The sequence below is a fragment of the Mesoplodon bidens genome (assembly GCF_964165515.1).
Source record: "Mesoplodon bidens genome assembly, chromosome: 7".
Classification (NCBI taxonomy): domain Eukaryota; kingdom Metazoa; phylum Chordata; class Mammalia; order Artiodactyla; family Ziphiidae; genus Mesoplodon; species Mesoplodon bidens.
The window spans coordinates 18738562-18752829 of NC_138164.1; the positions used below are offsets into that span (position 1 = coordinate 18738562).

At 57.7% G+C, this 14268-nt stretch overlaps 1 protein-coding gene across 1 annotated transcript in view; it reads left to right on the plus strand.

Moving 5' to 3' along the window:
• DRD2 (dopamine receptor D2) overlaps positions 1-7968 on the plus strand; it is a 62760-nt gene extending 54792 nt beyond the window's left edge. Inside the window, exons 3-8 of the mRNA XM_081239617.1 lie at positions 174-283; positions 1321-1457; positions 2620-2810; positions 3711-3797; positions 5355-5682; positions 7437-7968. Coding sequence (XP_081095743.1) covers positions 174-283; positions 1321-1457; positions 2620-2810; positions 3711-3797; positions 5355-5682; positions 7437-7630 — 1047 coding nt within the window. The 3' untranslated portion in view covers positions 7631-7968. The remainder of the gene's footprint in view (positions 1-173; positions 284-1320; positions 1458-2619; positions 2811-3710; positions 3798-5354; positions 5683-7436) is intronic.
• The last annotated feature ends 6300 nt before the right edge of the window (positions 7969-14268 follow it).

Here is a 14268-nt window from a genome sequence, read left to right on the forward strand (position 1 = left end):
CAAGGGCCTCAGACACCTGTGGGTACAGCTCCCCATGGCTGCCCCTCTCCTCCCACGGCCAGAGCCCCACGAGACCCCCACTGAGCTCATGGCCCAACCTGCCCCGGGACACCGAGCTACAGTGCCTGAGCCAATCTCCTCTACTGTCCACCCATTATGTTGCTTTGTCCTAGGTGGTGGGCGAGTGGAAATTCAGCAGGATTCACTGTGACATCTTTGTCACTCTGGATGTCATGATGTGCACAGCAAGCATCCTGAACCTGTGTGCCATCAGCATCGACAGGTGAGCCCAGCCAGGATGGGAGAGGTGACCTAGACCGTTCACCTCTTGGGCTGCCCCACTGCTTCTGCAGGGTCAGGCTCTGTCCATGATGCTATACGGCTGGCTGTGTGCCTGTGAGTCCACGTGTTTGTGTGTGCATGTGTGCATGTACACGTGCACACATGGGTGTGTGCATGTGTGTGGGAGAGGACAGACCCCCTAAAGGGAGACTGTCTATGGACAGTGATGCTACAAAGAATACCCAGACAGAGGAGAAAGCTCCTGACCTGACTGAAGCCCTAGCCCTATCACTTCTTACTTACATGACCTTGGGCGGATTGCGGATATTTTCAGAACCCTAGTTTCATTGTCTAGAAACCAAGCATGATGACCCCTGCCCACATGCGGGTCTCGTATCTGGTTGTGCGTTTTGCGTCCAGCACAGGGCACAAGGCCAAGGGCTCTGCCCACCTGGCTAAGCTCTATCCCCAGAGCCTTTTACTAATTTGCACACATGGGCCACATGGGCTCCCAGAGGCCCTGGGTCTACACCCTTTGCTGGATTCTTGGAAGATGAATGGAACTAATGTCTCAGAAGTGCTGGGTAGGGCGATGTGTGGCATCATAAACAATTACAATTGTTATTATTTTCTGCTGAATGAGACCTAACCTTGCTCTGAGGGTCCTGGCTACCAATCCATCAACAAACACTTCTACCCGCCATGGGCCCCAGCACAGGTGCAGGGGGTACAGTTTCAAAGGTGCAAAGACCCAGGCCATGGCCCCTCAAAAAGCCTAAAATCCAAGCAGGGAGACTGGAGTGGCAGATACGGTCCAGGATTGAATGGTAGCTGGTCAGTCATCAAATACTTGATTGGCAGTCACCAACTGTCCTTGCTGTCTGAGTTGGGGGCAGGAGGGTTGATTTAGAGTAAACAGGAGGTGGACCAACTTTCCATCCTCCCAAAGTGGGGTGTCTCTGTTGTGCCACTGTTGTGGAGTGAGTGGTCCCTGGGCCTGCACCCCAGACTCAAGGTTCCCGCCCCGCGCCCTCACAGGTACACAGCCGTGGCCATGCCCATGCTCTACAACACGCGCTACAGCTCCAAGCGCCGAGTCACCGTCATGATCAGCGTCGTCTGGGTCCTGTCCTTCACCATCTCCTGCCCGCTGCTCTTTGGACTCAACAACGCAGGTGAGTCCTGCCTCTGGTTGCCTGGGGCTCAGCTGGCCCCAGCCCTGGCCCTGTGCAGCACCTTGAGGGAGCTGAACCCTGGTGCAGACATGGGTGGTGACCCATCAGGAGCCTGTTCGCCACCTCGGACTGAGGCCAGGCTGAGTCTCCTGGGCCAAGCCCGACTCCAACGTGTACCTGGTAAGGTCAGAGAGGAACAATGGCCTGGGGCACAAGGGAGCTGGGTGAGGAGTGGGGATAATGCTTCAGGAGGATGCCTGGCCACTTTCAACTTTGTTTGAATTGAAGCAGACCAGACAACCTTGCAAAATGCATGTGTGTGCCTGTCTGTGTGTGTGCACACAACGTAGGAGGCTGCTGGGCCTCCATCACCCCTGATAATAGTGTTTGCATAATGAAGCTGCAGCCTCCGGGCTGGCCAATCCCAGACCAGGCCTGAGCCACCCGGAGCAGGAAAGGTAGAAACAAGTAGGGGGCTAGCTTGCTGTGACGGTGTCCTGTGCAAGGCAGTCAGGAGCGCCTCCGCCAGAAGAGGCACAGCGCCTGTCAGGGAGATAGATGACACCGGTGTGCCTCCAGAGACCATCACTGGACAGGACACAAGGAAGCCTTGAAAGCATGCGGTTCAAGATCTAAGTGTCATGGGAATTCCAAGAAGCAGGAATAGGGCTAAACGTGCTTGGATTAATCTGGAAAGGCCCTGGGAGAGAGGATAGACATCTGCTAGATCTGGAAGGGAACTTGGAAAGACATTGGAACCCAGGTGAGTTCAGCAAAGAGGACCAAGGCATCTTGTCCCTAAAATTCAAAGGTCTCAGACCTCGCGCCAATCCACAGGGAAGGCTAAAATAATAGGTTACTCTTCTAACATTTTCTTCCATCATTTTGTCCCCAAAACCGTGGCGCCACTTGTGTGCTCATGGATGACAAAACTAATGACGAAGTAACGAGGGGATATTAATGGAAACACTTGGAAACAGTCATCACAGCTTGGCTTTCTGCTCATGGTTCTTTTTAATACTCTGATTTATGCTGCACATTTATTTACACCTAACGTTTCCAGGCCACCTTAGGCGTCTAGTCATATTCTCGGTAACTGGGAAGGCACTGTGGCCCGGGGGGCCTGCCGACACACCCACCCGGGGCTCTCCTCCCCCCCCAGACCAGAACGAATGCATCATCGCCAACCCCGCCTTCGTGGTCTACTCCTCCATCGTCTCCTTCTACGTGCCCTTCCTCGTTACCCTGCTGGTCTACATCAAGATCTACATCGTCCTCCGCAGGCGGCGCAAGCGGGTCAACACTAAGCGCAGCAGCCGGGCTTTCAGGGCCAACCTGAAGGCCCCGCTCAAGGTCCCGAGATCCCCTCCCCCGATGTCCCTGCCTAACCGTGACCCAGGGGTGCATGGGGTCCAGGCTGGAGGAGCTCCGAGGAGCTGGGCACCGGCAGATTTCGAAGTCTGGGGCCTCAGTGGGCGACTTGAATCTTCAGGGGGCGGAGGTGGGGAGGGGGCGGAGACCACCTGGGAGGAGAGGACTTTGCATGGAGACCACTGTCTGAACCCAGCAGCTGCTGGAACTCCACGTCTTTGCGGTCCTCCCTCTCTCCTTCCCTCACGCTGGCCCTTCTGTCTCCCTTTCTGTCCCTCCGAGGCCTCCATCCCGTCTCCTTTATCTCCCATGCTCTGTTCTCTTCTGTTCAAACCTCCTTCAACCTCACCTGCTCTCGCCTACATCCCTCCTCTGCCTCCCTTTCTTTTCCATACTTGTGTCTTGTGACTTCTTCCCTCCGCTCAGCCCTCCCTGAGAAAGACGGTATGTGGGCACAGAAGGAACAAGAGCTTTGGGCTTAGACACATCAGGTTCAAATCCTGGCACCGCCACTTTTTTGCTGAGTGACCTTGGGCAAGTTGCTTAACTTCTCTGAGCCTGTTTCCTCATCTGTTAAACGTGAATCAAAATACAGATCTCACAGGGTGGTCTTGAGGATTCGGTGTGAGAGGGCTTGAGCATGCCTAGTAGGGTGCCAGATCCTTAGCAGGTGCCACATAAAAGTCAGGGTCCTGTTGTCCCTCATCCTGCCCACCTCTTCCCATCACAGTGCCTCACCCTTGCCTCGATTGCCTCCTCAGGCCCCCACCCTCCTAATCTCTGCCCTCCTCTGAGCTCCTGTGCCCAGTCTGACTATCCTGCATTGGGATTGTGTCCCCAGCCCCCTCCCCGTCATGACCCATGTGCTGGCTCACTCCACAGGGCAACTGCACTCACCCTGAGGACATGAAACTCTGCACCGTTATCATGAAGTCTAATGGGAGTTTCCCTGTGAACAGGCGGAGAGTGGTAAGTGTCCAGGTCAGGGACCTGGAGCCTGGTCTCTGCCTCTAGGGAAATGCACCTGCCATGATTCTCGAAGACCTCACCAGCTGGTCAAAGGGATAAGCACCTCCCAGGATCCCCCACTTTGTTTCAGCTGAGGCGAGGCTTACCACACACACTCGTAAGCAGGCATGGAGCAAGACAGCTCAATTCTGCAAGGCACAGAGAGGGACCCCTAGCACAAGGAAATGGTTGGGAGAAAGGACTTGGCCCTATAACAATAACAATAATAATAATGGCTATGACCATTAACACCTACCATCTTCCTAGTATCTCATCAAATCCTCACGGCGACCCTGAGAGGTTAAGTCTTCTCGATCTTATGGATCTTCATTTTACAGACGAGAAAGAGAGGCTCAGAGAGGTTAGGTAACTCACCCAGACCAAACAGCGAGTGAGAGAGTGAGCAGTTGAGTCCAGACCTAAGTGACTCTCTGAAATCCATGCCCGTGTTCTTTCTACTTGCATACGCTGCCTTACAGACAGGCAGGTTCTGGGGCTGGAGGCTGGGAGCTGGGGGAGGCGGGAGCAGAGTGGGTATGGGGCTCACAGTAAAGTGCAGCCTGTAAGTAGAGCCCAGAGATGCGGAATCCCAGCAGACCCCAGGGTCTGCTCAGTGACTGGAGCCGCAGGGTCCAAGCAGCAGATGTCCCATCCCCTGGGGTGAGAAGAGGCTGGGCCAGGGAACCCACAGAGAACTGCACACCAAGTCCAGGTCAGGTGTCCTCAGGAAGCAGGGCCCCTGCTCTTCACTTGAACATTCACTGTTCACCTGCAAGGGCAGGGCTCCAGGCAACCGTGTGAGATAGGGGCCGAGACAGGCACCCAGGATCGGGGCACCTGGGCACGCGGTGAGGCTGCGTTTCAAAAGCTCAGGCTGAGACCCTAAGGCCTGGAATAAGGGAGCATGAGGAAGGACCTGAGGCCAGGGCCCTCAAGATCAGCCCAGCGAGGAAGATGTGGGGACCCAGGGGTCCACCCTTCGGCCCCCGCCTCAGTCTACCAGGAGAAATGGAGCTCACCTGTGAGTGTGGGTACAGGTGCCTTGGGTCAGCCTGACAGCCCCTGTTTCAGCCTGGCAGGAAGAACGTGAGGTCCTGGAGGCAGGCACTGAGCGCCCATCAGTAACATTCCCGGCAGCCAGCTGGCGCCTGGCACTTAGCTGGCACTCAGCGAGTGTTGCTCAGTTCATAAAAGAGAAGTGCCTAGGTACAAAGCTCCCATAGAATGGGGTGGGGTCGCTGAGGCTGCCTGGGGATTGCTCTGCGAAGGGGGCCAGTGGTGACCTGGAAGGTGGAGACTGCCTTGGGCCCTGGGTCCTGCACCCAGACAGTCCCTGCCTCCCAGTGATCATCCCCTTGCCTCGCTGGCAGAGTGACCCTGTGGTGCTTGTAGGAGTCTCTGTAGGGGGATAATGAAGGGCTGGGTGGGGCTGGGTGAGGCCAGAGGGGCCGGGTGAGGCTGGGTAGCTATGGCTGAGAACTTGCCTGGCTCTACCCAGAGCTCTCTGCCTCTGTGCAGGAGGCTGCCCGCCGAGCCCAGGAACTGGAAATGGAGATGCTCTCCAGCACCAGCCCGCCCGAGAGGACCCGGTACAGCCCCATCGCGCCCAGCCACCACCAGCTGACCCTCCCCGACGCACCCCACCACGGCCTCCACAGCACACCTGACAGCCCTGCCAAACCAGAGAAGAACGGACATGCCAAAGACCACCCCAAGATTGCCAAGATCTTTGAGATCCAGTCCATGCCCAATGGCAAAACCCGGACCTCTCTCAAGACCATGAGCCGCAGGAAGCTCTCCCAGCAGAAGGAGAAGAAAGCCACCCAGATGCTCGCCATTGTTCTCGGTGAGTCGGCCCCAGCTGCTGGACACAGCCCGCCTCTGCCCAGCCCTGGCTGAGAAATGGACCCATCGCTGTAGGTCCCAGTGCTTACCATTGCTCCCTAATCATGGCTGGTAGGTCACAGGACTGGCACTTTTCAGGCACAGGTCAAGCCCACTGACATATCTGACTGGGTAGATTCTATAAGTATGCTCATTTTCAAGATGCGGAAACTGAGGTTCAGAGAGCTTTTGTGACTTGATCAAAGAGGATACATGATTTCAACTCAGGCAGTCCCACTTCAGAATCTGAACTTGACCAGTTTACCATAATGGCTCCCAGAACCTCATGACCCTGGGTAGGTCATTTCTCTCTCTCATCTCCCCATCAGTAGAGAGTAGGTTACTTTTCAGGGTTTGTCCTGGTCATCAAATGATACACGGTGGTGAAAGCATTTTACAAACTACAAAGCCTTACGCACAAGCGTTATTAATATCGCTGTTGTTGAAGAATCAGGAAATTCACTTGCCTCAACCAAGACCCGGTGGGACCAAAGCTGTGAACAATAAACGGGGCTGTGAGGGGGCCCCCGATCTAAATGAGAGTGAGTGAGACAAGGCTTTAGAATAAATTCTCATAGAAAACCAGATAATAAAGGTCAAGAATCAAGGGCTGGACTGAGATGGGTGATGGGGACAGGATGGAGGGACTGATGTGTCTCTGCCTTCCGGGCAGCAGCCAGGGTAGTTGTGACACCCACCCACACCCACCATCCCTTTGGCCTCCCAACAGTCCTATGACACGAGAAGGACAGGTGTCACTATTCTGGTTTTACAAATGAGAGCTCGCGGTCATAGCAGGTTAGGGGACCAACCCGTGATCACGCGGCTGGGAGAGGCGGAGCGGGCTCCAGCCGGGGTCTCTGCTCCAGTCCTGGGGGTCTCTGCTTTGCGGCCCTGCCCTGCCCAGGCACTGCTCCATCCCCGGGGAATTCCCGTGTGCCCGTGTGGCATTCTGTGCAGACGGTGCCTCCCCACGGAGCGTCCCACCAAGCAGGAGGTCCTGAGTTAGGCAGGCAGAGAGGTGGGCAGGAGGTCGGACTCGTGAGAGCCTTGTGTCACCAGGCGGGGATTAGCAAGAGGTGTCCACCAAGGGCTGGGGAAGCTGGGGGAAAGTGTAGCAAGAGCCTGGCCACTTGGGGACCTTGATAGACTGGAGTTCAGATCTCGGCTTTGCCACCAAGAGTGGAGTGGCCTTGCGCACATCACAGAGCTGTCCCGAGCCTCGGTTTCCCGCCTTCCTCGTGGGGATGCCAAGAGGACTAAGCGGCTGGGCATCCAGCTCTCCCTCTGGCCCCAACTGCGCGTTCCCCACGGTAGGGAACAAACTCTCCGCTCCCAGCTTCTGCGGAAGGTCGTCTCAAAGACAACAAGGAAGTAGAGTAGATACATGCATTTCTACCAGCTGACCTGTGTCAGGCTGTTACGTGTTCGCATTTGTTCAAGCCCTTTATCCTCCCCTATGAGGTGGGTATCGTTATGTACACTGCACAGGCAGGAAAACGAGGCTGAGGGAGGTGAGGTGACTGAAAATTGGGGTCAGAGGCAGGTCCGGCATCCAAGACCGCGGCTCCCACTGCGGTGCTCTTGCAGCCTTGGTGCCTGGGCGGGCCCTGAAGCACGCGATCCAGGTCCTCCCCCTCTGCCCCAGCCTGTGCAGCCTCCCCACCCAGGCCCTCCGCGGCCCCGGGCACCCCTGACTGCCCCCCTCTCCCCCAGGCGTGTTCATCATCTGCTGGCTTCCCTTCTTCATCACCCACATCCTGAACATACACTGTGACTGCAACATCCCGCCCGTCCTGTACAGCGCCTTCACGTGGCTGGGCTATGTCAACAGCGCCGTGAACCCCATCATCTACACCACCTTCAACGTTGAGTTCCGCAAGGCCTTCCTGAAGATCCTACACTGCTGACCCAGCTGCCCACCTGCACAGCAGCCTGCTTCCCAGCCCCCTGCCCAGCGGCCCTGCCTCGGGCCCTGGGAGCCGTGGGCAGGGTGACGCGGGGCAGACTCGGCCTTCTCCTCGCCCGCAGGCCCTGCGGCGTTAGCTTGGCTCCACGGCCCTCACTGCCCGCACACCCTCGCTCTGCCAGGGCAGTGCTAGAGAGCCAGGCACGGTGCCAGCCCTCAGGCCGGACCCCTGGCTCAGAGGCAGCTCACGGAGCCCCCTCCCACTTCCAGACCCTCTCTCCTTGGCACCAAAGACACAGCCGCCTTCTCTGACCTTTCTCTGGGGCTCTGGGGTTGCTGGGCCAGTGTCAAAGCTCAGAGGCCATGCTGGCCTGGTCTTCACAGGCCTGTGCTGGAGCGGGCAGTGGGGAGCGATGGACAGTTCACACCCCCCAAGGCCTACACCAGGGAAGCCAGAGCTCTTGCCAAGGCCCCAGGCAACTTCAGGCCAGGGAGACCCATGTACATACCAGGTCTGGATGGACCCCAGAGAAGCCCAAGCCCAAAACTTCACCCCTTCTCCCCCACCGAGCCTGTCAGGAGCTGCTACGTCCATCCACAGCAGTGGGTCCCGACCCCACCCAGCTCCCTGTGAGGTCTCCCTACTCTAAGAGCCCAGGAGGGTCTGCGGGGAGAGGACCACCCCTATCCCAAGCCCACTCTGCTGCCCCCCTGACGGACGTGGGTGCCTCTCTGTAGCACATGTTGGGCCAACCTGGGAGACCTGGCAGGGAAGGCGGGCCCGTGACATGTCTGGGGCTTGGTTGGGGGTGTCTGAGGTCCTCTGGGAGACTGTCCCTGACCCCCTCTGCCGCAAACCACGTCCTTTTCTCTTCCTTTTGCCTCTCCGCTCTCCAGTCCTCTTGCCCCCTTTCCTTTCCACTGCCTCCGCCTTAGAGGAGCCCATGGCTAAGCAGCTGCTGAATACCGTTCGGCCTGCCCTGGCCCTGCCACAGGGAGGAGGGGAAGCTGCAGCTTGGGGGAGCCCCCAGGCCCCAAACTCTGTAACATCACTACACATGCTCCAAACTAATAAAACTCTGACGAGAGTCACATCCAGGGCCCCTCAAGCGGAGGGTGCAGCGTCACCTCCAATCTCTGCATCTGGTGTGGCCAAAGCTCCGTGTCTGTGCTGGGGGTCAGAGTTGGAGAGGCTTTCTGCAGACCCTCCAGAGAAGGTGGCCCTGGCCACCATCAGAGGTACAGGACTTTGGGGGAAATGAAGAGAGGAGCTGCTCCAGGAGGGCCAAGGAGAAGACGTGTGTGCCTGTGTGTTTCTCCGCTCATCCAGTCCTCTCCTCCCGACCCAACCTGAGCGCTCTCAGAGCTGCTGTTGGGTGGTCCTGACCTTCAACCACCAGCCGAGATGGAAGGGGAGAACGTTTCCAGTAGGAATCCCACGGCGTCCCCGGGGGTCCCCTAATTGCCAGAGCAGCGGGGTCCTACCAGAGGCAAGCCAGGCTGTCCCCGCTTCCCTTCTCCTCCTCTCCAGGTCCTGGCACCTCTTCAGGCCCAGTCCTTAGCCCTGCTCGTCCACCAGGGCAGAGAAGCCTCTGCGGGGAAGGTGGCCTTCGAGGTGCGGCTGTGCCCACGTCTGTGTCTGCCCCTTCCCCTGTCTCGCATCAGGACCCCCTTCCTCTGGGGCAGGCGGGGAGGCCCTGCGTAATGTGGCCTGGTGTCCTCCTGCCTCTTGGCCTCCAGACCAGTCACAGCTCCAAGACTTCTGGGGCCACGACTTGGCTGTGACCCAACAACAGAAATTTGGCTTTTTAAAAATGAAATGTAAATCAACCCAGTGAAGGAGGAATATTCTTTCCACCTTGAGAATAACAGCGGTGATAACAAACAAGGTGCTGGCACCCACGGGCTCAGGCTCCGGGGAGCTGTCAGGGCATAATTTGCATGCTAAATACAATATTTTTAGCACCAAAGTTTGGAGCACTTAACTTGCCCTGAACACTTAATTATGGACTTTGATCTTCTTCCTGAACCTGAATGTAGCACGAAGCCCTGGGAGAGGCTCCTGTCCCCAGAATACCCGATTCCAGAAGGTGGGCAAAACAGGCTCTTTGTCTAGCTGGAGCGGGGGCCAATAACCCAGTGACCCCCTCCTGTGGAAGGCATCAGACCCCCAAGGGGGGCTAGAACCACCGCCCCCCCAGAGACCTCTCAGCTCTGTTACCCACCCCATAGCCAAGACACGCATGTGTGCACGTGCACATACACACACACTCAGTCTATGAATGATCTTGACCTGGATGGGAGCTTTAAAGCTCATCTTATCATTAGAAATCTCAGGAGGTCACATAGGTTTATTAGCTATGGGAGTTGTAAGAGATGACGAAAGGTTGGAGAGAGAAGAGAAGAAGGAAGGAAGGAGGGAGGGAGGGAGGAAGGAAAGAAGGAAGGAAGGAAGGAAGGGAGGGAGGGAAGGAAGGAGGGAGGGAGGAGGGAAGGAGGGAGGGAGGAGGGAGGGAGGGAGGGAGGGAGGGGAGGAGGGAGGGAAGGGAGGCTGAAAGCAGTTTGGGAAGAGCACTGACAGGGAGAAGAGGGGAAGAGGGCAGGCAGGGGCGGGAGGCGGGGCAGGGAAAGTTGCCCACAGCTGTCATGAAGCTTCAAGTCTTTCTTCCAGACAGCAGATTGACAGCTGGAGTGGGCAGGGGGAGGGCTGGGCTTCCCCCTCTCCCCCCTTGGTGCTTCAGGGGCAAAGGGATGGTGCATGACCCTGGAACGCCACGGTGGAAGGGGGCGGCCCAGGCGCTGGCTGTCTTGCAAGAGGCCCTGACAGCGGCCCCTTTGCCCTGACAGTGAGGGCAGTAGCAAGCCAGAGGCTGGGCGGGCTGCAGCTCCGATCGTCCCCTCCTCACTGCCTTTGCCTGTGCTTCTGCCTCTGTGCTTGTCTTTGTCTGTAGAACGCCTTTTAATCAAAGGATCACTGATCTGCCTTTTCAGAAGGGGGAGTCCGCACCCCCCAGCCCCCTCTCCCAGAGTGCAGCAAGGAAGCACCACTTAAGGCCTGAGCCCTCCTGGTCAGGCACAGTGGAGCACTTTGCATCATCCTCTCAGATGTCCGTCTGTGACTGCAAGTCTTCCAACTTCAGGCCCTTATTCGTCCCCTAGTGGGTTCTGGAGAAGTCCCAGGTGGCGAGGGGCTGGGGAGGTGTCCTGGGAATTCAGAAGGCAGTAACGCAGGATAAACTGCATCACCTCATCCATCCATCTTACTCGGTGAATATTTATTGAGCAACTGTTTATTGTGCTCCAGACACTGAGCGAGGTGCTGGGAATGAACAGTGGAAAAGGGGGTCAACATCCCTGCCTTTGCAGGTTCACAGTCCAGTGGACGCCGGGCGGTACCCACAATCACACGATAGTGGTAAAAGCTCCTGGCAGAGCCCTGGCTGGGTATGGCGACCACTGCTACAGCACACGCTGCCCCGCCCCAGGGCGCTCTTTACCTAGATCATGAGGCTGAGTGGGAGACGGCAGCCCCGGGGTGCCTCGGCCTGGAACAAGTAGGTAGGGACCTGGTGAGGGCAAGGAGTGTGACGGTAGAGGACTTCCTCAGTGGAGGGGCAGGAGGCCCCCCCCAAAGAAGCAACCGCATAGCCTGCTCCCTGGTGGGCTCAGAACAGGGCAGTCAGTTGCCTGCACGCAGGGACTTTGAGGACTGGCACACCTTGGGGGCCTTTCTAGTGTGCTCACCTATCTGGGGATCTCTTCCCACACCACCCCTGTCCCGGGGATGTGTGGCCAGGCCCTGTGCCCTACTTGCCTCTCTGCCCTCCCTGGCCCCAGGACGCAGGCTGTGTCCTTAGCGTTAGCAACCATCTATGCTGCATGGGCCTCGCACCAAGTGCTGTCCTGTGCTCATAACCCCCGGGGGAGGAGAAGCCTTTCGTACAGGGAAGGTGGTTGCCCAGGTCTTTCAGCTCTGCATCTTTTATTATTCATCCTGCCCTTTCCCTGACCAGCCCCGGGTGAAGTTGCGAGAGGCTACTGTAGTCAGAAAAAAAAAATTTTTTTTTTTTTTTTTTTTTTTTGCCGTACGCGGGCCTCCCACTGCTGCGGCCTCTCCCGTTGCGGAGCACAGGCTCCGGACGCGCAGGCTCAGCGGCCATGGCTCACGGGCCCAGCCGCTCCGCGGCACGTGGGATCCTCCCAGACCGGGGCACGAACCCGTGTCCCCTGCATCGGCAGGCGGACTCTCAACCACTGCGCCACCAGGGAAGCAGAAAAAAAAATTTTTTTAAAGGAGAGGGAAAAAGAAAAACCATTTGGGACCAGACTTTTAGGATGCGGCCCTTGGGGTGACTATGGACAGCCTGATGGCCATTGGAGCTGCAAGAATAAATGAGTAGGTGCTGGGGTGGGAGGGGCGCAGGTTAGGGGGAGCAGCTTTCAGTAGTGGGGGTTCCAGTAGTGGGAGGCCAGACTCTGGGCATCCATGCGCCCGAAGTTCCTCTCCCGCCAACCAGGTGCCCCCGGCTCTGCTTCTGGGAATCCAGGGAAGCAGGAAGCTGGCAGGAAGAGAGTAGACCACCTTTGCAGAAGGAGATCCACTCTGGCTTTGTGGGGTGATCGGGGGCAGGGAGAAGGAGGTACCTGGTAGGAACAGCTTCCCGTTCCCTCTCCCATCCCACCTTTGCTACTTGGCAAATAAAGCAGGGTGAGAGCTGCTGGGCAGAACCCCTGGCCTGGAGGGCATCTGGAAAGGCCTTTTACGTGGTTGGAGCCATGCAGCTCCGAGTCCGCAGGAAATGCTGTGTGACCACCACACTTGCCTGCACTTCCTCCAGTCTTCGCCTCTGTCCTGAGACCTGGAGATGTGTGTGTGAGGCTGGAGCGAGGGAGGCAGCCTCCCCGGAACCTCAGGGGCAGTGGGAGTCAGATGTTGCCGATGAAGCAGGGCGGGGGACAGAGGTGGTACCACCTGGGACATGGGAGAGGCAGGGGATTTTGTAGGAACAAAGCTACAGCATGCACAACTTCCGGGTTTTCCCGACCAGGCCCATCTCCAAACATTGACCTGTTGGCCCCATGAGAGTAGTCCGTGGAAGCCAGGCTCTGTGCTGCACCCGGGGCAGGGAAAACATGGAGTGGGCAAGAGAGGGAGGAAATTGCCTGGAGGAGACATGTTCTGTGGTCTAGTTCTCCCTGCATCAGGTGCTGCTCTGGGTTCGAGTCCGGAAGCCTGAAGCAGGGGCCTGACCCGGCCCTTCTCAGCCTCATGTACAAACCTCTTCTCCCCACCCTACACTCTACCCACTGTGCAGTTGCTGTCTTCATCCATTTGTCCTCTCTGTGCAGGCTGAGCCCTCACACTGCCTCTGCCCATCGGAATATCAGCCCTGGACCCTACCCTCTCCTGGTAGATGCAGACATGGCCACCTTGCTTTGCTGACATTGAACCCCCTGTCTGGCTCCTGGGGCCTCTCAGCTGTGTGTCAGTCGGCATGACCCGCTGGTGGGGCTTGCCCTGCCCTACAGCTGACCTGACACTACTTTAGGTGTGTCTCAGTCCACACCAAGGCACTGAGGAAGAGCCGGCCCTTCCTCCCCTGGATAGGCTGGCAAAGAAAAATAGGCTGCCACTTCCAAGAGCATCCTCGCCAAAAGGCTGCAGAAGGCTAGGTTGTCTGTGCCCCCTTCCAAGAGAAAAATTCCTCTGACTTGGGAGAAACTGCAAGAAAATACTGTGTTGAGTGCTTACTAACAGCTTTGCCCTTTGACCACAGGGCATCCGGGTCGATCATTACTGCAAGCCAATGAGATAAGCATCATCTCCATTAGATGATATAGCCAAGTCTAAGGAAATTTTAGCAGCCGAGGGTCACACGCTAGTGGCTGGCCCAGCTTCAGAGCCTTTCCGCTACCCAGCCCCCAACAGCTTCCCTCCTCATCTCAGCCCAGATCGGCAGCTACCTCTCTCCCCTAAGTTACAGTAACAACGCTGCTGCCTGTATCCTATCCAGCAGGTACAGACGGAGTACAGAGGGAGGACCGGGTCTAATGCGGAAATAAGCCGATGCAGCGATGCGCTCACACCCAGGCAGGAACCTCACCGCAGTGGGTATGGGGACAGAGTGACCGTGTCCAGCTGGGCAGTCAGAGAAGGTTTCACACGCAGGGACAGGCAAGTTGGGTCTTGAAGAACAGGCAGGACCCTGACCCGGGAGCACAGCGGGGGCTGGGGACGGGTGGAGGGGGCCTGTGCTTGTGAGCAGGGTGGCAGGACCAGCTGTAGGACCAGAGGAACTCTGGCCTGGGGGCGCTGGAGCCACTGCTGGAGGCCCGAACACGGCGGGAGTCGTGTTCTATGGGCGTTGGTGGGGGCAGGGAGGGAAGGAATGGTCTCCAACAGAGGACCAGAGCTGCCCTCCGCGTGTTCAGGGAGCCCTGGGGCCCCTCTGGGGCTCTGCCCGCTGGCTGCCCCCTCCTCCACTCCCGGCCACAGGCCCGGAGACTGGCCTCCTCTTCCGTCAGCCCCTGTCATTCTTTCCAGGAGCTCCACCCCCCAGGTCGGCTTCGGAGGGACACAGTCTCCCAGTCCCCTCATCTCCTTGATGCTTCTAGGGTGCCTTTTCAGTCCAAGGCATT